General features: G+C 33.2%; 3 protein-coding genes across 3 annotated transcripts in view; 2 read left to right on the top strand and 1 right to left on the bottom strand.

The window, feature by feature from the left end:
- Positions 1–15,833, top strand: part of abcg5 (ATP-binding cassette, sub-family G (WHITE), member 5) — an 18,073-nt gene extending 2,240 nt beyond the window's left edge. The window contains exons 3-13 of the mRNA XM_073834083.1: positions 3,442–3,578; positions 5,938–6,036; positions 6,200–6,332; positions 6,902–7,041; positions 10,699–10,828; positions 10,962–11,175; positions 11,389–11,594; positions 12,353–12,491; positions 12,657–12,842; positions 14,061–14,173; positions 15,396–15,833. Of these exons, the coding sequence (XP_073690184.1) occupies positions 3,442–3,578; positions 5,938–6,036; positions 6,200–6,332; positions 6,902–7,041; positions 10,699–10,828; positions 10,962–11,175; positions 11,389–11,594; positions 12,353–12,491; positions 12,657–12,842; positions 14,061–14,173; positions 15,396–15,580 (1,682 nt within the window). The 3' untranslated portion in view covers positions 15,581–15,833. The remainder of the gene's footprint in view (positions 1–3,441; positions 3,579–5,937; positions 6,037–6,199; positions 6,333–6,901; positions 7,042–10,698; positions 10,829–10,961; positions 11,176–11,388; positions 11,595–12,352; positions 12,492–12,656; positions 12,843–14,060; positions 14,174–15,395) is intronic.
- An 892-nt stretch (positions 15,834–16,725) lies between these two features.
- dync2li1 (dynein, cytoplasmic 2, light intermediate chain 1) lies at positions 16,726–23,918 on the top strand. Its single transcript, XM_073835085.1, has 13 exons — positions 16,726–16,863; positions 17,012–17,144; positions 17,274–17,308; positions 17,392–17,461; positions 17,548–17,636; positions 18,798–18,969; positions 19,055–19,123; positions 20,026–20,103; positions 20,294–20,373; positions 20,483–20,553; positions 21,051–21,148; positions 21,224–21,316; positions 23,677–23,918. Exons 1-13 carry the CDS (start codon positions 16,850–16,852, stop codon positions 23,737–23,739), a joined length of 1,065 nt encoding a protein of 354 aa, XP_073691186.1. The 5' UTR covers positions 16,726–16,849; the 3' UTR covers positions 23,740–23,918.
- A 110-nt stretch (positions 23,919–24,028) lies between these two features.
- Positions 24,029–26,919, bottom strand: part of cep170aa (centrosomal protein 170Aa) — a 49,705-nt gene continuing 46,814 nt past the window's right edge. The window contains 1 exon segment of the mRNA XM_073834641.1: positions 24,029–25,727. Coding sequence (XP_073690742.1) covers positions 25,418–25,727 — 310 coding nt within the window. The 3' untranslated portion in view covers positions 24,029–25,417.

The following is a 26,919-nucleotide window of genomic DNA, read 5'->3' on the forward strand; positions in this document are numbered from 1 at the left end:
GTATGGGTTCATTTGTATATTTCACAATGATATTGTAATAGTGAATGGAAGGATTTTAAGGAATATTGTTTTTCTGTTTATTTACTTTGAAAGTTTGAGAGCATGACCACCTACAAAGCAGTAACAGATGTATTAAGACACTGAAATGAATAAGCAGTAAGCATTAGAATGAACAAGGCAATGTATTACATAAAGCAACTTGCTGTACATTACATAATCCTGAACATATAATTTTGTCAGTGTCATGTATCAAAAGGTTAACATAATGATAAGTAATAAATCTTTATTAAATATCAGGAAGGACCACTTTATTATTTTTGGACAGAGTACATTTTACTTAATCATATTAATAAGTAAACTTTACTTATTATATTAATGAATAAAAACTATATAGACATAAAAAATAAGACATTCAAACAACAAAATTACTAAAACTTTCAAATTAAAATATAAAAATATAAAACTGATGTGAAATATTAATAGAAACTATTTTAGTGTCTCAATGTTACTAAATAACAGTGGAATGAAAGATGCATTTATTATGCAAAGCAACTTACATTACATAAGACTGAAAATATAATTTCTTTAAATGTCAGTGTCATATTAAATGACTTATCAAAAGGTTAATAAGCTTATTGATGTCTTTCTCACTTCAGTTTTTACTGCACATGCATTATTAAGAGTCTGAAATGAATAATCAGTAAGCGTTAGAATAAACAAGGCAATGTATTATGTGAAGAAACTTACATTACGTAAGGCAAACAAATAATATTTTTTAAAATGTCAATGTCATGTCATATCAAAAGGTTAACATTATGAGTAATGAATCTTTCTCAAAGTTTAGGAAGGACCACATTATTAGTTTTGGACAGAGAGAACATTTCACTTGAGTAAAAGTACTTGGTTTTTAATGTACTGAAGTATTAAGTACATGATATGAAAGTTCTGATTGATGATCCATGTTTAGCAATAATTCTAGCCAGCACTAGTCAATAAGAGTGCAGACATTTAGTACTGTATGTATTCATCTGCAAATAAACAAATATTTTATTGTATTACCAAAGTATTATACCACTATCCAAACACTTTAGCATACTAAATGAAATAAAGGATTAGAAAAACTAGTTTAGCTAGTTGCCAAGGCAACATTTCTCATTTTAATTTCATTTAACTTCATGTACTAAAATAACCAAAAATAAAAAATTATAAAAACTATATAGACATAAATAATAGACATACAGTCAATGAGAAAAACAATGGAATTACTCAAACTTGAACTAAAATTAAAATATAAAAACTGGTTTGAAATATTAAAAAAACGTTGTTGGTGTCTCGATGTTACTAAAATAACACTGGAATTAATAAGTTGCTTTACATAATAAATAGTCTTATGTTACGTAAATCTGAAAATACCATTTCTTTAAATGTCAGTGTATATCATATCAAAAGGTTAATAAAGCTTATTGATTTCTTTCTCACTTCAGTTTTTACTGCACATGCATTAAAATAGTAAGCATCAGAATGAACAAGGTTCATTCTTGTACTACGTAAACTTACATTATGTAAGGCTTAAAATGTAATTTCTTTAAATGTCAATGTCATATCATATTGAAAGGTTAACATAATGAGTAATGAATCTTTCTCAAAGTTTAGGAAGGACCACTTTATTATTTTTAGACAGAGAGTACATTTTACTTAAGTATAAGTACAAAAGTACTTGGTTTTTAATGTACTGAAGTATTGAGTACATGATATGAAAGTTCTGATTGATGAACCATGTTTAGTCAGCACTAGTCAATAAGAGTGCAGGCATTTAATTTTTTTTTATTATATTGCCAAACATATTATGCCACTTTCAAAACACTTCAATACACTAAATGAAAAAAAAAAAAAAAAAAAATATAAAAAATATATATATATATATTTCAGCTGGTTGCAAAAACAACATTTCTCATTTATAACTTGGTGTACTTAAATAACTAAACATAAAGCTGAAATACAAATTAATAAAAAAATGATAATGACATTTGTGTAATTCACAACAATATTGTAGCCTGACAGTGAATGGCAAAATTTTAAGGAATGTTGTTTTTCTGTTTATTTATTAGAACAGAGTAAAAAATATTGATTTGGTTTTATTCAATTCTTATTTTTACGAAATGTTCGGTTCTTAAATGTTTTCAGTTAATGAACAGAACATTGTAGTGCGCCTCCCATCTAGTAAATCGCGATAAGCTTTGTGCTTTGTTACTTTTGTTATGAAACAAAGTCTCAGATTTCAAATTCTGTCCATGTTAGTACAGTATTCAAACAACAAATGCCATTTTGGCACTGTTTAAGGAGAGACACTGCAGGTGAATAGGGTTAAAAAATTAACTAATAGTTATCACCTTACATACCCAGTTGATTGATTACATTGATAATTGCAAACATATAAATGGGGAATAAAATGTTGTATAAAATCAAGCAAATTATATATGAACAAATCCCGCTGTAAAAACCTTCAGGATATAGACAGGAATACAAATGTAAAGTTTGGTGTGTGTTACTGAAGTGGAGATTTATGGCTCATTGTAGGAGAAAAAACTCATTTTGAGAAAACAGCCGTTAAAAATATGCATTGTAATTGAAATCTATTGACACAAATAGATAAAGTGCTATAAAAGAAACACTTTCCTCTAGTCTAAAAAACACTTTATGAAAAACCAAAAAGCCCAAAATCTCAAACTTGACAGGTGCATGAAAAAACTGCGTGGAGTGACAGATCGATGTAGTGCCTCAGTTCAAGAGAACTGACCATAAACTTGTTAGTCAGCTAGAAAAAAGAACTCTAGAGAGGAACATTTTGCTTAATATATGCACTGTATAACATATTCATTAGAATTTGTACTGTTCTTCAATATATAATGTATTTTTGAATAAATCTGTCTTTGACAGTAGAAATATAATTATGTTAGTATTACAATTATTATTATGAAAACTTCAGTTCATTTTAACTTTTAATATTAGCCTATAGTATTAGTAGTAGTAGCATCTGACTCTCATGTATATTTTACAGCATTAGTTGAGAGATTTCTTTTCCTTGAGAAAATTTGCCATGTACTGTACCTGATGCATATCCAAAATAATCGATACCGAATCGGAATTGAATTTCAAGCTTGTGAATAGAAATTGAATAGAATCATGAAATTTATATAAAAACAGTCCTTTTATTTACTTAAAGAGTTTAAGAGCATGACCACTAACAAAAGAACAAAATAAAAATGCCATAAATCATATTCTCACAGCTCTTTTGACTATTATTCTTTGTACATGCATTATTAAGACAATGTAAACAAGGCAATGTACAAGGTTAAAAAAAAATATATATTTATAAATGTCAGTGTCATATGATATTTTATAAAAAGGTTAATAAGCTCACTGACCTCTCTTTCTCTCAAGGTTCTGGAAAAACCACTCTGTTAGATGCTATAGCAGGACAAATTGGGAATTCTGGTGAACTCCTTGGAGAGGTTTTTGTAAATGGAAGAAAGCTAAAAACAGAGCAGTTTCAAGACTGTTTCTCTTATGTGCTTCAGGTGAGTTTTTTTTTTTTTAGAATATGAATATAAAAATCTAAAATAGTGTGACAATTGAAGACTATTGCAGACGTTAATATGCATCGATCCACAAATAAGTTAACATTTTATTATATTAGCAAAGCCTATTATACCACTATCAAAACAAGTGGGGAAAAAAATGAAAATCAAATTGAAATTCACTTCCTGGAATCAGTCATCCTGCATTCCCAGCCTTGATTTTAAGTGTTTTTCGAAGACAAATTCACAGTGAACAGAATTACACAGTAGAATTTATAATACACTGAATAAACCCACAGCGCACTGTAAATGTGCGTGTGTGTGTGTGTGTGTGTGTGTGTGTGCGTTTAGATATCACAGGCCACATGTGACTGAACTTTGGTCAACTGTAGAAAGTATATACAGATGAAAAGCCATTGGCTAGGTAACTAAAGGTCAAGTCTGCCACAACCAAACTTACACAAACACAGTAAAGTTTGCATAAAAGTTCATCTGTAGAGTTAAATTGAAATTAGCCGTTACACATGACTTCACTACATTACTCTTCTGAGCTATTCATGTGTATCTTCCGGAAAATTAAATAAGCATGGAGAGGCGGCTATTATTGCAGGTCATTTTTACAGATTAAATTTAGATGCGAAGAAGCTATAAATCTAATCCAGTAATTAAATGTGTCTCATGAGCTAAAGGTATGTGAAGTTAAGAAGAGCTTACTTTTCAGTATTTCAACTTTTTTCCCCCCTCAATAGTAGAGGTTATAGTATTTTTGTTTCTAATCCAATTTCAGACATGTGAACTTCACTGCACAACAAGTACCGGTACAGACATGACGCACAAACTCAACGACCTTCTGACTCATCTTAAAAGGAATAGATAAACATAAGACCTAAAATGAAGATACAGATAAGAATTTAAAATTAGGAGCAAAGTTTACAAATTGTGTAGTGTTGTAAGTGTTGATAATGTCCGCCATAATTCATTAACAACTAACTCAAAGCACAGGTCCTCTACCTACTGATACATGCACACCTCACATAACCATCAAGTTTCAACAACCATTCACAAACAAAATTGCACACTTGTGTTGTTGGATCTACAGCTCTCAGCCTTGTGGTTAAAAGCATAGTTTTATAAATGAATGGGGGAAATTCACGTGAGAGGAGGCAATGCCTCCATCGCAATGTGATTGGAAATGACTGGTTATGTTCGGCTGTGCTTGGTTCATGCGAAAAAACCTGGCTCTTGTTCTTGTGCGCGTTTAGTGTTTACAAAATTAGTGAATAAACAAAATAATGGGAAAAGTAATATAAAAATACATAAACAACTCACACTTATATATCACCACTTTGTTATGGCAAAATAAGACTTAAATGGCATGATCTGTGAGAGTTTTTAGTGAAATTTAAAGTAAATCCTCTGTGACCAATATTTACCAAGCTTGGATGACTGATGATCCGAAAATTTCAAAACAGTTAATTATAAAAGAATAACTGAATATAAGTTCACAAATAAAATATATATATTTTTTAATTGTTGCTGCCTTGAGTTATTATTTTGGAATACTTAACTTAAATAAATAGCATATTGATTACATTGTTAATGTAAATATAAAATATCAACAATGACTGTATGATTTTGAGATCCTTTTCACACTAAAAAAGATGCATTAAGAGCCAGGGGTGTAAACTTTTGAATGGAATGAGAATGTGTAATTTTTTCCTATTTTGCCTAAATATAAATTTTTTTCATTTCGTAATGCCCTTCAGAAGCTACAGAAGATACTTACGTGTTCTCTAGAAGACAAAATAAGTTACTTTTACCCTGATTTTCAGATTCAAAAAGGCCCTTAATGCATCGTTTTTTCTTCTGAAACATCAGTGAGCATTTGAACCTTCTGTAATAGTTGCATATGAGTCTCTTAGTTGTCCTTAGTGTGAAAAGATGGCTCTCAAAATCATACAGTCATTGTTGAAAAGGGTTCAAATACACAAAAATGTTGAATAATCAAATAACCTGTGGGACCTGAAGGATTTTTCCGAAGAACAGCAGGCAGATTAACTGTTTAGGATAAACAAGGGACTTATAAACAACTATCACTTTAACAACACAGTTTAAAGAATCAAGTGTATGTAAACTTTTGAACAGGGTCATTTTTATAAATTCAGCTATTATTTTCTCTTGTGGACCATATGTAAATGTCTTTTATGTGAAATATCTTATTCAGGTCAGTACTAAATAAAAAATAACATGCATTTTGTATGCATTTTTTGTACATACATGTGTAAGGAGACCCCTTGCATTGATGTGGAAAAATATAGCTTTATTTTGAATTCATACATAATATTTTTTTCTCTCTCAGAGTGACAATCTCTTGAGCTATCTGACTGTGGAGGAGACTCTGACATACACTGCTCAGCTTGCTTTGAGAAAACACTCTTCTGAGGCCATACAAAAGAAGGTGAGCTCATTCCCTCCACAGACATTCGTCAGATGGCCACATATATGGAAATATGGACACCAAAATTGCTTAAAATGAAATGCATACAGAAAATTTTCATAAAGTTATGATAGAGACACCATTGATATTTGTATTAAGTTGATCCCTGTTTGATCTGTTATAGGTAGCTGCAGTCATGGCAGAGCTGAGTTTGGGACATGTGGCTCACAGCGTAGTTGGAGGCCGTATTTTCCCAGGCATTTCTGGTGGAGAGAGAAGGAGGGTCTCCATTGCCAGCCAGCTGCTTCAGGACCCAAGTGAGCTGCCCTCTGACCTGCCTGAGACTTGTTAATAATAACCCATAATAGCATAATGTTTGTTTATGTATAGAGTACAAACACAGTGTAGTGTGTTCATGTCCTCGCTTGCACATTAAATGCAGAGCGACCAGCACAGCGACCCAAAGCCCCTCGAAGGATTATTGAGGAATGGACAAATGAGTGAAAGGGACTGAAGTAGAATATTAAAAGTGGCAGACAGGGTTATCACATTTTTAATATTAAGCCAAGGTCTATGAGGGTCCCGTTGGATCCTTTATCTGGGTCTCCTGGGACCGTGGACTGTGGATTAGTTGAGGCCACTCCAAACTCAACACAAACCAGTAATTATAAGTGGCTTTCATCTGCTGCCTTCTCCAATCAAGCAGTAAATGAATTCATCAGCCAATTAATTTGGCTCTAACTTTAGACAAAGGGAAATCTATTAATTGCTTTAATTACTTGAATTAAGAAGACACTCAAAGTTGTCTCTCAAAGGGCAGAAAGTAGACTTTGTGGAAAGTTTCTCATTTGTTTTATTTCTTCTCCTGTTTTTGCATTTTCGGCAGAGGTGATTCTCCTGGATGAGCCGACCACAGGACTGGACAGCATGACGGCTAATCAGATAGTGGTGTTGCTGGCTGAGCTGGCCAGAAGAGATCGAATAGTCATAGTGACTATCCATCAGCCTCGTTCAGAACTTTTCAGGGTGAGCAGACATAGTGGATGCCTCTGGAATTCCTTTTGTTGAAACACTTAAATGCAAAGATGGCCGTTGCAGTGGCTAATGCTCAGGGCTGTTAACCTGAAGGCCTATTGTGCTAGAATAATGGAAAATTAATATCATTTTAAAAATGTTTCTTCTGCCCAAAAGGACCAAAATACCAATGATTATATTTTTATAATAATGTATAATAATTTAATTATATAATTTATAACGCATAGACAGCCATTCAAAGGTTTGGGATAAGTAAGATTTTTTAATGTATTTTAAAGAAGTCTTTTCTGCTTAACAAGGCTGTGTTTAATTAATTAATTAAAAATACAGAAAAAATAGTACAGAAAATGCAATTTAAAATAGGGATTTTCTATTTTAATATACTTTAAAATAGAATTTATTCCTGATGTGCAAACTTGAATTTTCAGTATCATTACTCTAGTCTTCAGTGTCACATGATCCTTCAGAAATCATTCTAATATCCTAATTTATTATCAGTGTTGGAAACAAGATTTGTTGGAACCTGTAATAGTGTTTTTCAGGATTCTTTGATGTATATAAGATTAAAAAGAACAGCATTTATTCAAAATAGAAATCTCTTATAACAATATACACTACCGTTTAAAGTTTGGGGTCAGTACAATTCTTTCCTTCTTTGTTTGAAAGAAATTAATACTTTTATTCAACAAGGATGTGTTAAATTGATAAAAAAAAGTGACAGAAAAGACTTATACTGTTAGATAAGATTTCTATTTTGAATAAATGCTGCTCTTATTCATGTTTTATTCATCAAAGAATCCTGAAAAAAGTATGACAGGTTCTAAAAAAATACTGTATTAAGCAGAACAACTGTTTCCAAAATTGATAATAAATCAGCATATTAGAATGATTTCTGTAATGGCTGATGAAAATTCAGCTTTGCATCACAAAAATAAATTATATTTTAATTTATATTACAATAGTAAAGTGTTATTTTAAATTGCAATAATATTTCATAATATTACATTTTTCTGTATTTTTGATCAAATAAATGGTGAGCATAAGAGACTTCTTTAAAAAAAAACTTAAAAAACGAACTTTTGAACAGAAGTATATAATAATACTAATAATACTAATAATACTAATAATAAATATAGCTGCAAGCAGCAATTACGGGGCCAAGCATTCAAAGGGGAAAATGAGGAGCTAAGGATGGCAGGAACAGCAAACCAACTGCAACAATAAGTGAAAAGAAGCCATTTTAGGATGATTTTAGTCAAAACGACAGAAAAATGATGTAGAATGCCTACTGATATGATATAATGGCTTATTAGGTTTGACCAACAGGTGGCGCTGTTATCAAATCGATGTGGTGTGTTTAGTGTGAGGGGACAAAGGCACACTCAAAGTTTGGTGTCTTTATGTCAAAGCTTTGCAGAGATAAAGCCTCAGAATCATTTTGGCATCAAGCCTAAAATTTGTAGAGGCGCTGTACGAAAACGCTTTCATTTATCAACATGAAATCCATAACTATTTGTCAGCACAGTCTGAAGATGATATGACTCGATTTTGGTGAAAATCAGACTAACGGTCTAGGACTAGTTCGAAAAAGTAGGTTTTCAACATAAATCAAAATGGCGGACAGGAAGTTTGACCAACTGTGGCATATTTGGTATCTATGTTGTCGGCATGTCCCAAGGAATATTTTGAGACTAATTTCATTACAATAGGCGAATGCTGTCTACAGTTATTAGCATTTTTGGACAATTTATAATTAATAGTTAATGAATGATTTATTACTCTTGACCAATAGGTGGCGCTGTTACCAAATTGATGTGGTGTAATCAGTGTGAGGTGATAATGCCACATACAAAATTCGGTGCAATTGTCTCAAAGCTTTGCAGAGATACAGCTTCAGATGCGCTTTGGCATCTTACCTGCAAATTCGTTGATGCGTTAAATGAAAACGGTTTTGAATATCGACACAAAATCCATAATTTTGGTCAGCATGGTCTGAAGATGATCCGAGTCAAATTTGGTGAAAATCCGACTAACGGTCTAGGAGGAGTTTGAAAAAGTAGGTTTTCTACATTCATCAAAATGGCGGACAGGAAGTTTGGCCAAAATTGGCAAAATTGGTACCAATGTTCTCCGCCTGACCCAAGGAATATTTTGAGATCAATTTCATTACAATTAGCCATTTTTCACATAAGTTATTAGCATTTTTCGAAATTTCGTTATAACTTTTGACCACAAGGTCCCAAACTTTTTATGTACATTCAGGGCATAGTGCCGAACATTTTTGTAATTAATGTCGAAACGATACGCTAATCCGTCAAGATACAGCATTTTAAAGCTAAATTCAAAATGGCTGACACCCAAAATGGCTGACATGGGAAAATTGGATATGGTTCGACTCGGCATGCTCCTCCGAATCTAACGGGATGAGCTTTGAGATTTTTTGGCAAAGCACTGAAAAGTTATAAGCAAAAATAGCCATTTTTCATATCTCCTGACCACTAGGTGGCACTGTGACGAAACACTGCAGGTAGCCTCAGGTCATGCATATTATAACACACACACCAAGTTTGGTCTCAATATGACAAACCGTTGCGGAGATATGGCCTCACATTCATTTTTGAACGCTTTTCGTAGAATTAATTAGCACGTTATTCGAGAACGGTTTGTCCAATCAACTTGAATTCCATAAGTTTGTGCCAGCATGGTCTGAAGATGATCTGAGCCAATTTTGGTGACAATCAGACAAACCGTCTAGGACGAGTTCGAAAAAGTAGGTTTTACAAACAATTAATTATAGAAAAAAAACTAAACCTTACGATTTTTGAATTTTGGTGTTCATTCGACTCGGCATGACCCAAGTATTCAGAGAAAAAAAGAATTTACGGTTCAAAAGTTATTAAAAAAAAGAAAGTGAAATTTCGGACAAGTGGTGGCGCTAGAGAGTTTGAGTTAGAGACTCCAAACTTGCTATGGTTAATGTTGAGATTTACAAAATGCCAAATTACAAAACTTTCCCGCAAGCGGTTCTATGGGCTGCCATAGATTTCCAGAGCGGAAGAAAAAGAACGGTAACGGATACAATAGGTGCCTACGCACCTTCGGTGCTTGGCCCCTAATAATAGTAATAATAAAAGTAATAATTTTACTTATAGCCTCTTATACATAAAATGTAGCTCAAACTTAAATATAAATAATAAGTCAGAAAAATAAGTCAGAATATTAACCTTAATTAAAACAAAAAATAAATAAATAAGGTGGATAAAAACATACAAGCAGCAAGAACAAAATAATAATAATTAATTAAGTTATGTCAAAATAAAATAGTAATAATAAATACAAAAAAAAACATGTCTTTGTTTTTTTGTATTAAAAAAAGGATAAAACGGTAACAAGCAACAAGAAGTTGTTTTTATTAACTACAGATTAATAAATACTATAACAAATGTATTGCTTATTATTAGTTAATAGAAGTTAATATAATAACTAACACAAACTAATGGGACATTATTGTGTTACCATAATAATAATTCAATACAGTAATCTAAGAGAATTAAAGTGATAGTGATGTTAAATTAATGTATTTTACATTATATTTTACATTGTGATAACCCTGATGATACAAACTGAAAGATGTATAAATATCTGCAGATCTTTAACAAAATAGCAATCATGAGCCGAGGGGAACTGGTGTTCTGTGGGCAGCCTAATGAGATGGTGGATTTCTTCAGCAGCTCTGGATACGAGTGTCCTGAATACTGCAACCCTTTTGATTTTTATGGTAGGACTTTTGAAGTTGTCTGAAGACCTGCTTGAACCTGAATGAAATAGCCTGGTTTCATTATGTAAAAAAAGACATGTGTCCATACTACTAAAAATAAAAATACATAAAAATAAAATAATTTTTTTGACAGTTGATCTGACCTCTGTGGACACACGCAGCAGTGAAAGGGAAGCCGCCACCTACAGCCGCATGCATGACATCACATCAGGCTACCAGAACTCAGAAATCTATAAAAACATGCTGGAAAGGATCGAGCAAAGCTGCCAGAGAGCAGACAAACCCATGATCCCATTCAAAAGCAAAGAGTCCCCCAACTGCATGTCCAAATTGAATGTCCTCCTGAGGTAAAACTGCCAAAACAATTCTTAAGTCTTATTTCTAGATGTTTTAATCAAATAACACTGTAAAGGGTGAAAATATTCCTCAAAAGAGCCAATTTTCCCTGACCTGATTATTAAAATAAACAACATCAAAGCAGCTAATTTAGTTGTTACCATTTGAAGTACATAGTTTACCTAATGAAACACTTTTGATGCATTTCCTTCTCTCTTTCACAGGCGGACCGTGCGTAATATGTCTCGTGACAGGATGGGCATTCTCATGCGCCTCTCTCAGAATCTCATCTACGGCCTCTTTATTGCTTTTTTTCTCATGAGGCTGGATAAGGATGTGGCGAAAGGTGCTGTGCAAGACCGAATCGGCATTATCTACCAATCCATGGGTGCCTCACCTTATACCGGCATGTTGAATGCTGTGGCTTTATGTGAGTATCGTATACACAGGTAACATAACTCAAAAAGAAAAAAAAATACTTACGAAAAAATATTTATGTACAAATTTTTATATTCCAATATTAAGACATTTTTGAGGTTTGGAAAATAGTGAGAAAAATAGTTGTGGCATTGCATTTCAACAAAGCAGTGTTATCGTTAACTAAAACTATTAAAAACATTTGTTAATTAAAATAAAATACATGTTGACTGAAATCAAATCTAAAAAAAATTTAATTATACTTTAAAGACAGCCAAGACAACATTTTGTAATATTCTTATTTGTAATATTACTTAATTACTTAAGGAATATTCACTAAAACTACACAATTGTACTAAAAGTAATAAAAACTAAACCTAAAAAAATAATAAGATGAAAAATGAAATAAAATGAAAAAAAGCTTTGATTCAAAATATTAGTAAATTCTATACTAAAGCACTATAGTAATGATGATACTAAAATAACTGTTCATGATGTTTAAATAAAGTCAGAGCTTTTATCAAAATCAATTCTGTGCTTTTTATATCAGATATCAGTTCCTGGCTGATAAGAGCTGATAGCTCCAGCATGCCCATGATTTTTTATTAACCTTGAACTTAGAGTACTTGAGATAACACATAATTGATAAGTCATGTCTGCTACTGTATTTTCACTTTTATGCAGTTTAAATAAGTATATAGTACTTGATAAGTGTGGGAAAAATAGTGCCATTTTTTTCTGATTGAAAATATAATTTTTTTTTTTAAACAGTTCCTGCTTTAAGAGCCATCGCTGACCAGGAGAGCAAAGATGGCTTGTACCAGAAGTGGCAGATGTTTCTGGCTTACATCATCCATATCCTGCCTTTCAGTATTATCAGTGTGTTCATCTTCACCTCGTTCTTGTACTGGTAAGTATGGGTGTGTGTTAGTGTGAGCTACTTGAGTTTATCAGAGCTCCGGTTAGGGTAACTATAGTTCAAATCTGAGGGGAATGTCCTCAGAATCAAATAAAAGTTGCTGGTTTTTGGATCTAGCCCTCATGCTGTTTCTCTGTGTGTGGTTTGGTGTTTCAGGACTGTTGGCATGAACCCAGATCCTATGCGCTTCACATGTTTTTCAGCCGTGGTTATGGTTCCTCACATCGTAGGTGAACTTTTAACATTGGTCTTGTTGGGGGTCGTTCAAGACACCAACATGGTGAACAGTGGGGTCGCTCTACTCAATGTAGCTGGAATTATGGTGGGATCTGGATTTCTAAGGTGAAGAAATTACTGATTTATTCAGCGTTGTCGTAATGTGTATTGAAAACATTATGTTCTGCATTATAAATGGGATAAAATTCCTATCAATTAGATAACATAATACTATGTTGGTTTTTATATCAATGTACAATGTCAGTGTATAAAAGGTATAGTTCCTCCTTAATTACTCACCCTCATGTCGTTCCAAACCCTTAAAGGGATAGTTCACCCCAAAATTTAATTTTTTTGTTTTTTTGCTCCAAGATGTAGGTGACTTTGTTTCTTCAGTAGAACACAAACAAAGATTTTTAACTCAAACCGTTGCAGTCTGTCAGTCATATAATGGCAGTCAATGGGCTCCACGGCTTTGAAAGTAAAAAAAAAAACACACACAAAACCAAATTAAACCCTGCGGCTCGTGACGATACATTGAGGTCTTAAGACACCAAACAATTGGTCTGAACAGTAAGAAAATGAACAGTACTTATATCATTTTACACCTCTGATCCACCGCAATGTTCAACTATAAAAATATATATGTATATATATAAATACTGATCAGTTTCTTGCACAGACCGTTTGTTTGGTGTCTTAAGACCTCAATGTATCGTCACGAGCCGCAGGGTTTAATTTGGGTTTGTCTGTGTATGTTTTTTTATCAGTGCCATCAGAATCAGAGTTCAAACAGCTTATAATAAGCTCACTTTTAGTCCTTAAGTTAATGTCTTGTGAAGCAAAAAGCTGCTTGTTTATAATAAACAAATTCGCCTAGACGTTTTTTAACATTAAACTGTTTCTTCTGGCCAAAATATTTCTCTAGTTGAAAAGGTGTCTCAAATGAATTAGGAGAGAACTGTCCTAAACATTTCTAAATAAATATGTCGGTGGATTTCGATGTAAGAGGACAACAGGGAATGGACTTTTTCACTGGAGGAAGTGTTATTATGGGCAGTTATGATATTTTGGCCATAAGTGTCAGTTCGAAGTTAAAAATGTTTTGATGGATTTCTTACAAACATGCAGCTTTTCACTTCACATGACCTTAGTTGATGAACTCAGTAGTTTGAACTCATTCTGACGGCACCCATTCACTGCAGATGATCCATTGGTGAGCAAGTGATGTAGTGCTAAATTTCTCCAAATCTGTTCATATGAAGAAACAAATTTAAAAGTACATTTTTTTAGACTTTACCTTTATCTGTGAAGTTTCATAACAGTGTTTTCTAATCTTTTCAGGAGTTTTAAACAAATGCCCGTGGTGTTCCAGTGGCTGAGTTATCTAACCTTCCAGAAATATGGCTGTGAGCTTCTGATCGTCACTGAGTTCTACGGCCTGAACTTCACCTGCAGTAAGAAAAATCATAATTTTCTTCAAACTACTGCATACTTCTAATTAGACCCTATGAAATGGCTTGACAAGCACAGTTTCTGTGTTATGTCTTTCTTATTAAAATAAGAACTTGAAGCGATACATATGTGACCCTGGACCACAAAACCAGTCATAATTGTAAAATTGTACAAAAATGAGATGCATACATCACATGAAAGCTCAATAAATCAGCTTTCATGTGATGTATGGTTTGTTAGGATAAGACGATATTTGGCCGAGATACATCTGTTTCAATATCTGGAATCTGAGGGTGCAAAAAAATCAAAATACTGAGAAAATCACCTTTAGAGTTGTCCAAATTAAGCTCTTAACAATGCATATTACTAATCAAAAATTACATTTTGATATATTTACAGTAGGAATTTTGCAAAAAATCTTCATGGAACATGATCTTTACTTAATTTCCTAATGATTTTTGGCATAAAAGAAAAATCAATAATTTTGACCCATACAGTGTATTTTTGGCTATTGCTACAAATATACCCCAGCGACTTAAGACTGGTTTTGTGCTCCAGGGTCACATATTAAAGTAGCAAGTAGATTGTAGTTTACATCATGATGTCAAATATCATCCATATTATTGGACTGTTTTCCCAGAAGATGAAATGCTTACATTTCAAAAGTATATATCATATATCTTATACAGTCAAAGTAAAATTTATTCAGACCCCTTTAACATTTCTCACATTATCACAGTTTATTTAGCTATAGTTTAGAAAATGGTAATAAAATATGACAAGAACTCTTATAAATCTTATAACAAGTTAAACTGTGTCAGAACAAATTAATTGTGATAATGTCAGATAACTTTGACAGAAAGGTATGTAATGGATTACAATCAACCAAAAACTAGACAACTGGCAATACTTATACAATAAAAGGCTGCATTAGCAATTCATTTGGTAGTCCACTGTATGAATGATTTTTGGGTATAATATGTCACAGTTTACTTTATTTTGCTATGCTCCCTTACACAAGTGTCCCACACCCACTAGTAAAAAATATATGGAATTGGAAATATATCTGAATCATTTTTAGTTTGACTGTATTTTTTATCTGTCTGATTTAAAGCTAATAAGACATGGACTAACTTAACTTTTGAATTCATGGGGTCTTCTTTAACATATAATGCAAAAGTTGTCCACATGGATGTCCTCTGATTAACCATACCTCTCACTCAGCGCCTGTAGCTGGTTTCCCAGAATCATGTCTGGTGGACAATGGGAATATGATCATTGATCAGGGTTATCCTGGAGCTCTCTCGCGTTACACACAAGACTTTCTCCTGCTCTACGCCTTCCTGCCTGCGCTTGTGATACTGGGCATCATCAGCTTCAAGATACGTGACTACCTCGTCAGACGCTAAACTTGGTGTGCCTGTGAAAGTTATTTTATGTTCTTTATTTTGTATATAGAATATCTCTAAATCATATATAGTAGACTGTATCCAAAAAAAAAAAAAATCTCAACATGAAAGCTGAATCTATCAACCTTTTCCATATTATTGATTCATTTTCTCCACAATGTACCATTACTGTTTGTGGTATGTATCAAGATTCCTAATGTGACTGTAAGTAATCTGTTATACACAATAAATGTTTAATAAAATGTGTACCCTATGTTTTTGAATTTATTTAGAATAAAATGACATTCACAGCTTTTAAATCAAAAAAGCCACTTAATACCAGTGATTATTTAGCTATTTTGCTTATTTTCATACATTTGTGAATTTGTCATATGTGACCCTGGACCACAAAACCAGTCATAAGTAGCAATAGCCAAAAATACATTGTATGGGTCAAAATGATTGATTTTTCTTTGATGCCAAAAATAAAGATCATGTTCCATAAAGATATTTGGTTAGTTCCTTACCATAAATATATCACAACTTAATTTTGGACTTGTAATATGCATTGCTAAGAACTTCATTTGGACAACCTTATGGGCAATTTTCTCAATATTTTGATTTTTTGCACTCTCAGATTCCAGATTTTCAAATAGTTGTACTGTATCTCGGCCAAATATTGTCCTATATGTATAAATCCTAATTTAAAATGACCCTTTTGTGGACCAGGGTCACATATGAATGCTTGTATTAATGAGGAAAGCTAAACTATTTGTGGGTATTTCATACAACAATAAGATCATGTTAACAGCATCATATTAGGCCTATTAGTTTTATCCCTTACGAAAATTAACCTAGTTACCCATAACCGTAGTTTAACCATTGTGATTGTAGTAAGACTGTGGTTATACAATGGCATAGTAATAATAATCGATATTTTAAAAAACACTTTTATTTGAATAAAACCAACACTATTGAAACATTTTCAGTTCAAATGTATGTAGTTCCGAATAAATATTGTTTCAGAGTATCTATATTTGTCAGTATAAACTTGGAAAGCGTGGAAAGAGAGAACGCTTCAGGGAAACGGGAATAGAAAAGAAAATACTTCATTTCCCATAATACACTAGATGTCTTACGTCATCAAACAGTGACGTTACCCCTCGCAACGGTAATGAAGCGTCTCCTTCAGTCGACAAGCATCAGTATAGGACTAAACTGAATCGAAACTCGTTTCTTCGATGAAAATAAGCGTTAACTATTTGAGTGTTTTAGAAACAAAGCGCGACAATGCCTAAAATAAGGTAAGCTACTGGTTAAGCTATTATACACAACATTGTTTACTCGAATTTCACTGTTAGTTAGCTTGAAAGCTACCCAGAGAGAGAAATAGTCGAGCTACTGCTTCAGTAAACATGCAGATACTGATATTTAGATGATGTTGTCTCGTAGTTCGGATACTTTATGGGATATTGCTGCAGCGGAAGTGCGCAGCAGAGAGAACAGGACTGATGAAGAGGATGCTGAAGAGGACGCACACTTTCCCACACAGAGAACAGTCTTCTTCATGGGCAGTAAAGCAGGGGTATTCATGTCTTCAATATGTCACTCTAATCTAGGATTTGATAATGTTTGAAAATGTATGTCCAAATACCAAACAAATAAAAATATTTTAGACAACACAAAAACATTTTACATTGCATTTCTGTTTTAGGGTAAGACAACAATATTACTGCGGTTTCTTGATAGGTAAGTTTAGAATGTCTTGAAGTACGTTTTTTAAAGTTTTCCTATCACCTCACGTCATGTTTCTGTTTTACCCTTTTAACCAGAGATGAGGCCGCTAAACCTACTCTAGCACTGGAGTACACTTTTGGTAGACGTGCAAGAGGGCATAATACGGTATGAATATTGTCCTCAGTTTGCTGTAGGAAAAAATGAATTTCCTTTTTAAGTGATTCATAAATGTATGTTTTTCTCCTCTTCAGCCTAAAGACATTGCTCACCTGTGGGAACTGGGAGGAGGAATTTCCTTATCAGACCTAGTGCAGATTCCCATCACAGCTGACAATATCAGGTTAGACTTACAAACACTGTACCCTCATTCAGACTCGATTCACATTTAATTCAAATTGGACTGAGGTAGTATACATGTGGAAGCTTATTTAAAAAAAATAACAATAATAAATGATTGTGACTATATCTCACAATTCAGACTATTCTTCTCAAAAAAATTTATCAGGTTATTTCTCTTAATTGTGATTTAAAATCTCACAGTTTAGATAGTTTAGGTTTCACAATTATGACTTTTTTCCCTGTCAGATTTCTACATTTATATTTCTCAGTTTTTCTTCTTTTTTTTTTTGGTTTCCACAATGAAATAAAAATTTAAATAGGTCATTATTTTTTTACACAATTCTGGCTCATTTGTTTTTTGCAACTAAAAGTTTATATGTCTGACTTTTTTGAGTTTACGTCTCACTTTTTTTTTTCCTTATGGAGCATCAGTGAGTATTTGAACCTTCTGTAATAGTTGCATATCAGTCTCTTAGTTGCCCTCAGTGTGCAAAGATGGATCTCACAATCACACAGTCATTGTTGGAAAGAGTTCAAGTACAAATGTTGGAAAAACACAGATCTTGTGAGACCTGAAGGATTTTTCTAAAGAACAGCAGGCAGTTTAACTATTCAGGACAAATCTCGGGACCAGACTTATGAACAACTTTCACTAAACAAAAAAAACAAAAAAATAAAAATCATAGCTGTGGATCATTCAGGTAACAACACAGTATTAAGAATCAAGTGTATGGTAACTTTTGAACAGGGTCATTTTTATAAATTCAACTATTATTTTCTCTTGTGGACTATATGTCAATGTTTTTTATGTGAAATATCTTACTCAGGTCAGTACTAAATAAAAAAATAACATGCATTTTGTATGATCCCTCTTATTTTGGTCAAATCATTAACATTTTGCAGATTCTGCAAGGTGTATGTAAACTTTTGACTTCAACTGACTATATTACATTTCAGGCTTTTCTTCTCAGAATTGTGAGTTTGCATTTGGCAATACTTTTTTTCCATTACCACTATATATATATTATATTATATATATATGTATTAATTGTGACTTTTTAAAATCTCACAATTGACACTTTTTTCCTTGGGAAAAAATTATATTTTTATTCTGTGGTTTCATATGCAACAAATTCAAATCAGCTGTGCTTGTTTTTTGCAGTTCTTTGTCTGTAGTACTTGTTCTGGATCTGTCTAAACCCAATGTTTTGTGGGAGACCATGGAGAGGCTGCTGGATTCAGCTCGAAGTCAGTTGGAAAAAGTGTCTGCCTCACTCCAGAAGACAGGAGAATCCAGATCCAGCAAACAACGAGTCCTCCACAAAGACTATCCGGTGTGAGAGACTAACATAATTGCTATAAATGAAGCTTGAAATTGAATGTTTCGGTCCATTACATGAAACAGTCTCTTTTCAACAGGACAGAGAGCTCATCAACCCTTTCCCTGTTCCTCTTCTCATAGTTGGAAGCAAGTTTGACATCTTTCAGGTAAAAAAAATCTCATACAGCCTACTACTTTCTGCAGTATTCTATGGTAGCCCGTTTCTGCCACTGAATAAAAAATAAGCAAAGGTAACTGCTACTTTTTATCTCACAATTCTGATATTCTGTGGGATGTAAACTCACAATTCTGAGAAATAAAGTTGTAATTCTGAGAAATGAACTCGCATTTCTGAGAAATAAAGTCAGAATTGTGAGATATTAACTCACAATTCTGAGAACATATCAAAATTGGATGTTATTGAAAATTGGATGATAGTTTATATCTCACAATTCTGAGAAAAAAAGTCAGAGTTGCAAGAAAAAAATCATAATCAGTAATCATCTGCAGGGGAAAAAAGTCAGAATTGCATGTTTTTATCATGCAATTCTGACTTTAACTAGCAATTTCGAAGTTTTTATCACACAATTCTGAGAAAAAGGTTAGAATTCTGAGTTTTATCTCACAATTCTGACTTAATATCACGCAATTCTGATTATATAACTCGCAATTGTGGATTTATATCTCAAGATTCTGAGAAAAAAGAATTGTGAGTTTATATCTTGGAATTCTGACTTTATAACTCACAATTGCAAGTTTATATCTTACAATTCTGAGAAAAAAAGTTAGAATTGGGAGTTTGTATCTTGCAATTCTGACTTTATAACTTGCAATTATGAGTTTATATCTCACAATTCTAAGGAAAAAGTCAGAATTGCGAGTTTGTATCATGCAATTCTGAGATAAAAAAGTCTTTCTGATTTAAATATACAAAACAATGCATTTCTTTCAAATTACATATAAACTATAAAGCTAACTTTTAGGTCCAATCAAACATTAAATAAAAGTAATTCAAACTTACATAATATTATATTCATCAATAAAATTCTGTCTGTCCATTTCCTTCTAGGACTTTGATTCAGAGAAGAGAAAGGTGATTTGTAAGACTCTGCGCTTCTTAGCTCACTTCTATGGAGCTTCATTAATGGTAAGACTGACTTCATACTACAGAATTTTGAAAATTGTCATGGATCATAACCTACATAAATTTATAGCCCCAGAAAAAAACTCTGTACCAGCCTGTCTATGGCTTAACAAAGCTTTACTAAATCACTTTTTTAACATTTCTGTTTCTCTCTGGTCAGTGTTATATTTGTATGCTCTTTGGCTCTTTATAGTTCACCAGCAGCAAGTCAGAAGCTACCATGTCTAAAAGTAGGACTTTTGTTAATCAGCTGGCGTTTGGGACTGAAAGACCGTATGAACCTTTTATTATTCTCCTGTACTTCACAAATGAGATTCTTCATTACTAAAGTTTATTAGCCACAGTATTAACACAAAAATGACATTCTCTTCTATTCTTTTAGAAAGTCAGTCTCTACTGACACCAGCAAACCTCTGGCCATTCCAGCAGGCTTTGACTCCTTCAGTCAGATTGGTAAAATATGTATTATGCTTTTGCTGTGGTTAAAGATTTTTTGTGTTAAAGGGATAGTTCACCCAAAAATGAAAATCCTGTCATTAATTACTCACCTTCATGTTGTTCCAAACCCATAAGACCTTCGTTCATCTTCTGAACACAATTGAAGATATTTTTGATGAAATTCGAGAGCTTTCTGACCCTGCAGAGACAGCTGACATGTTCAAGGCCCAGAAAGGTAGTAAGGACATTGTTAAAATAGTCCATGTGACATCAGCTACGACAATACTTTTTGTGCAAACAAACAAACACACAACTTGTTTCAACAATTTCTTGAACTATCCCTTTAATAATGTTAAAATTAGTTTACTATTATTACAGAATATATTGTTATACATTGTTTTTATTACCTAATTTTAAACACAAGTATAAGCCTGATTATAATGCACTATATATTAATTTGTCATGTACTCATATGTGGGTGTTTAAAATATTTTTATTAATTCATCTTCTAGGGCCGCCTGTAACCTCTGATGTTGATATCGGGACTCTTCATGCCAAAAACCCCTTAGACCTTTGGAAAAAAGTTTTTGAAAGGGTTTTCCCACCTGAGGTATGTTTTCCTGCTTTAAACAAAAAAAATATAGTATATTAATGTCTGTCTGATCCCTGACCTTTTTGTCTTCAGAACACCAGGGAACGTAAGGAATTGAAAGATCCTGCCAAAGACCCTCAGTACAGTGAACCCCTTATAGACTCTATCAGAGCCCAGAAAGACCAGGTACAAGAAGCATGTTTACTGTCACTGTAAAATCAGCCTTCAGCAAATATTTGTCTTCTAGTAACCTCTAGTTATGTTTGTGTATATAACACTGCAGTAAAACTGACTCAGAGTTATTACTGTACTGTAGCCATTAACTGATCCTCCAGACTGCTTTTACTGCTTTTAAGTACAGTATGTGACTGATAGTTACCCTGTACCTCACACTCACTGCCCGCCAGTAGCTTCTCACCTACTTTGATTCAGGCTGTTATTGCTGAGTGCTTAGTGGTTGCAATCATCAGGCAACATGTGGCAGAGGGTCACTATTGCACACACTTTCTCTTGCTCAGACTGCACTTTTTTTACATAAAAATTCTAGAGTAAAACATGTTAAATTGTGCTTTTATGTATGATTGAAAAAATATCTCTTAACTGAATCTTTTTTTTACTTATTGAAGACTTTGAATCACAAGTTTACAGCTTTAGTTTTTCAGAAGGTATACCCCATGGAAGCCAGTATTCACAATAAAATAAAAAAAGGTTACAGTTCTTACTTTTTTCTCAGAATTGTGATATAAACTCGCAGTTAAGAGTTATAAAGTTTCATGATATAAATGATATTTATTTTTCTCAGAATTGAGTGAACAGACTATTTACCTCAGAAATAATTGATATAAACTCTCTCAATTCTGACTTTTTCCTCAGTTGATAAAAACTCACAATTCTGACTTTATCTCAGAATGAAGTGATATAAACTCACAATTATGACTTTTTACCTCAGAAATGATTGATATAAACTCTCACAATTCTTTTTTTCTCAGAATTAATAAACTCACATTTCTAACTTTATCCCAGAACTGAGTGATATAAACTCCCAATTGTAACTTTTTTTCCTCAGAATTGATATAAACTCACAATTCTGACTTTTTTCCCCCTCAGAATCGCGTGGTAAAGTCACAATTTTTTTTCTTAGAATTGAGTTATATAAACTCACAATTCTGACTTTTTACCTCAGAAATGATTGATATAAACTCTCACAATTCTTTTTTTCTCAGAACTGATATGAACTCTCAATTCTGACTTTTTTCTCAGAATTGATAAACTCACAATTCTAACTTTATCCCAGAACTGAGTGATATAAACTCCCAGTTGTAACTTTTTTTCCTCAGAATTGATATAAAATCACAATTCTGACTTTTTTTTCCCCTCAGAATCGCGTGGTAAAGTCACAATTTTTTTTCTTAGAATTGAGTTATATAAACTCTCAATTCAGATTTTTTTCTTAGAACTGAGTTATATAAACTCACAATTCTGACTTTTTTTTCCTCAGAATTGAGTTATATAAACTCACAATTCGGACTTTTTTTCTTAGAATTGAGCCATATAAACTCACAATTCTGGCTTTTTCCCTCAGAATTTGCGTGACAATTGCAAGTTATAAAGTCAGAATTGAATGATATAAACTCACAATTCTAACTTTTCTTAGAATTGCGTGATATGAACTCACAATTGGAAGTTATAGAGTCAGAATTAAATAATATAAACTCACAATTCTGATTTTTTTCTCAGAATTGCGTGAATTAAACTTACAATTTCAAGTTATAATGTCAGAATTGCATGATATAAACTCACAGCCAAGCCTTTTTTCTCAGAATTGCGTGATATAAACGTACAATTCTGACTTTTTTTCTCAGAATTGCGTGATATAAACTCGCAATTGCAAGTTATAAATTTGTAATTGTGATATAAACTAACAATCCTAACCTTTTTCTCAGAATTGCGTGATTTAACATAACTCATAAAGTCAGAAGTTTAAAAACTTGCAATTGCAAGAAATAGACAATATTGCGTGATATAAAATTCTTTTTCTCAGAATTGTGAGTATAAACTTGCAATTTTGAGAGAAAAAAAACCTTGATGTTCCAAAATTTATATAATTCTGACTTAATGAGCCTCATTAATAAAGCATGCGTACGCTCAGATTTGATCTTAGAGTGTGCATACACTTCATTCTATAAATCACATTTATGCATATTTGAGAGATGATCGTAAGATCAAATTTAGGATGGTTTCTGTGCAAAATTTTATAAATGAGGTCCCATAACTCGCAGTTGCTTGTTATAAAGTCAGAATTGCTAGTTTGTCTTGCAATTTTGACTTTATAACTAGCAATTGCGATTTTGTATCCCACAATTTTGAGTAACAGAGAGATGTTAACTCGCAATTGGGAGAAAAAAGTCAGAATTGTAAGATAAAAAGCCGCAATTACCTTTTTTAAAAAAGACATTATCCAGTGGCGGAAACTGGCTTTCATTCATAATGCATCTTTAATGTATTAAAGGGGGAAAAAAAATATTCCTTGTGTTTTTTTCCCTCAGGAGCTGGAGCAGTATAAGAGAGAACAAGCAAAGTCATGGAAAAGTTTGGCTCTGGATCCATAGTAATGTATTGTACAGGACTTTCCATTATATACCATAAAGAATTAAATTTCTTCTTGTATAAATATTGGTTTAATGTGTGTAATGGTACTACTGTTGTGTTTTAACTAATAATTCACATTGCATTATCAATACAATTTGAAGAATGTATTTTGTAAAAAAAATAAAAAATACTACATGCATTATTTTGTACAGTATATTTCCCTATCAAAGAAACTGGACACGGGACACAACATACAACTCCAACTCAAAATTAAACAAAAACTTGTATTTAATATGCTGTTCCCCCCTTTATTGAGAATATGCAAAATTATATAAAAAAGAAAAAAAGTGCCATAACAATAAACAAAAATAAATAAAACACATTAAAAACAATAAAAAGGGAAAAAAACACTGATATGATACACAATGTGTAAACCACACAAGGGAGAAAAAAAAAATCGATGTACCAAGCACTTTATCTGCCATCCACCCTCTCATACACTGGCAGAGTCACACAGGTTGTTTTATCAGAGGGGCGTCCCACCGAAAAGGCCTCTTTTAGTGAGTACAGCGGGAATTAGTGGTGACCTAATCGTTTTAGTGCCCTGAATCGACTACTTCATTTCACATTACGCATTTGATGTGCAAAAAGAAACCAAATCACAATGAATCAAGTCCTGTTGTCCTCAAAAACCAAAAGACTGAGCTGAAAATACTGGGCACTTAGTGACATAATACATGTAGAAAACACAGAAAAGCCCACTGGATGTATTCTGTCAGGTACCAATCTGCACTATCGTCTAAGTCTACAGTTACACTATATGTCTTATACTCTTCCTACAGGGCTCTAAAGAAAGGCCAGGAAAGTGGTTCAGGTTTTCCACCAACATCCTCCTAAAAATACAGACAAGCAGCAGAAGGAAAGAAACAGGGAACAGTAAACGCACACAGAGAGGTGGAACACTTTGATGAGAAGAAGGCTAGTAGGTATGCAGAATGTTAGTACACACACGCTTACAGTCATAAGGCTGATTCAGCTTTGCTGACCGAGGGAGCATAAAATCGATTTAGCCAGGGTGCGGTTTACCAGTCCGTTAGTGCATGCCATGCATTTGTCTGCAAGTTCCCTCTCTTTTTATGTTTTGTAATTGAAAACTACAAAACTATGCAACAGATATTTCAATTTCCAATGATACAAATTTCCATTACATTCCAAAAAAAACTAATTTAGAACAGCTTGAATGCACAAAAATGTAACGTCTTAAACATTTCCCAAAAATGACAGTTATCTAAATAGACAAATTTCAAAATACATGAGTTTGCGCATAGTTTGCTGTATTCAGTTTGGTAAACTGCAGAATGTGTTATCAAAGAAAGGTAAGCTCAGAGAAGAGCAGACAGGCACTGGAGTTGTTTTTGTCCGTTCACTAAGGATCCGTCTGGCAGTTCACTGAGGTTTGGATGGCCACTTGCTTCCTGTCACATGCAGCTGTGTGTGTTTTGGTGCGGTTTTGCTTAGCCGTGCTAAGCGGTCAGTCCAGATACACAGGTGTGATCCTAACGGTTACACGACTACAGGGTAAAACATAAACAGACCTCATACAGAATCCTGTAGAAGGGCACATAGTACATTATACATACACATAAAAGATTACAGTATGTAGTTTTATTAGTCCAGTTTACTAAAAGAAAGTTTTTTTTATTTGCTAGCGATGGCACTTTCTTCTCCGGTGGGGTGTGTGCGGTTAAAGTTGAGTCCTACGCTGGGTTTGTCTGGGCCGGGGATGATCGTTGTTGTTGTTGTTGGTGGTGGTGGCGGCTGAGGGGCTCCGTTACTGGGTAGAGGCCCCCATATGCTCTGAGAGCCAGGACTGCTTCTGGGTTTGGGGGTGGTTGGACTGGTCAGGCCGAGGCTGGTCAGAGCATCAAGGGTCCCATCAGGGTCCACCATGACATTTATAACTGCAGGGATAGAGAAACGCATTGTAAATTTGCTGCTACTGCATATGCTTTAAATTAGACCAAAAACATCACACGTTGACTTTGATGTAATGGTCAGAAGTTATTTAAAGGGATATTCACCCAAATTAATTAAATTCTGCCATTAATTACTCACCCTTGTGTCGTTCCAAACCTGAGACCTTTGTTCGTCTTTGGAACACAAATTAAAATATTTTTAATCCAAGAGCTGTCTGACCCTACACAGACAGCAAACCTTAATTTTATGAAGCTACGAGAAGGAATTGTTGAATAAAGTTGTTATTTTTGTTTTCTTTGTGCACAAAAAAAACATTATGGTAGAACCACCGATGTCACACGACCTATTTTAACAATGTCCTTACTACTTTTCTGGGCCTCGAATGTTTCAGTTGCATTGCTGTCTATGCAGGGTCAGAAAGCTCTCGGATTTCATCAAAAATATCTTAATTTATGTTCTAAAGATGAACGAAGATCTTACAGGTTTGGAATGACATGAGAGTGAGTAATTAATGACAGAATTTTCATTTTTGGATTAACTATCCCTTTAAATATATATATATATATATATATATATATATATATATATATATATATATATATATATATATATATATATATATATATATTAGGGCCGGGACTCGATTAAAAAATTTAATCTAATTAATTAGAGGCTTTGTAATTAATTAATCGAAATTAATCGCATTTTAATCGCATGTAAATATTTGACCTGAGAACAGTGAGAATTAAGAATTTTACATGGATTTTTAGTATACCATTGAATAATGACTGAATACATAAGCTTAAGCAACAAAATATTGCTTATTTTTGTTCAACCAAGTCCACCAGACCAGTACAATATTGCCATTAAATGTAGCAAGAGGCACGTTCTTTAACGAGTCTTTCATTCCGAGAACTCTGCTCTTGTGTTTGCTTAATTATGCATTTAAATGTTAATGACCAAACCTATCATTATAAAAGTTGCTGCACATGGAATATAATGCGGATAACATTTAAAAAATAGTTTTTAATCAGGTTACACACTGATTATTTATCACTCAAACCCCTTTCTCTACCTGTCCGTTGGTCGCGTATATCCTCCATGTTTGTAGTTTTTTAACACTTTTTATGCGTATTTGTAGTTCTAATCGAATCCTCGTTCACGGCGCAGTGTGTTGCGGGCAATATTAGCAGTTAAAAGTGTGCATTGATCGTTAAGTAGTA

This window comes from Garra rufa, chromosome 2 (genome assembly GCF_049309525.1).
Source record: "Garra rufa chromosome 2, GarRuf1.0, whole genome shotgun sequence".
In the NCBI taxonomy this organism is placed as follows: Eukaryota; Metazoa; Chordata; class Actinopteri; order Cypriniformes; family Cyprinidae; genus Garra; species Garra rufa.

What these genes read in the sequence shown, in the direction of transcription:
- dync2li1 (XM_073835085.1), top strand. An exon ending in TCCTCCACAAAGACTATCCG is followed by an intron (nt 18,970 to 19,054) that starts GTGTGAGAGACT and finishes TCTTTTCAACAG; the next exon opens with GACAGAGAGCTCATCAACCC. An exon ending in TCTATGGAGCTTCATTAATG is followed by an intron (nt 20,104 to 20,293) that starts GTAAGACTGACT and finishes GGCTCTTTATAG; the next exon opens with TTCACCAGCAGCAAGTCAGA.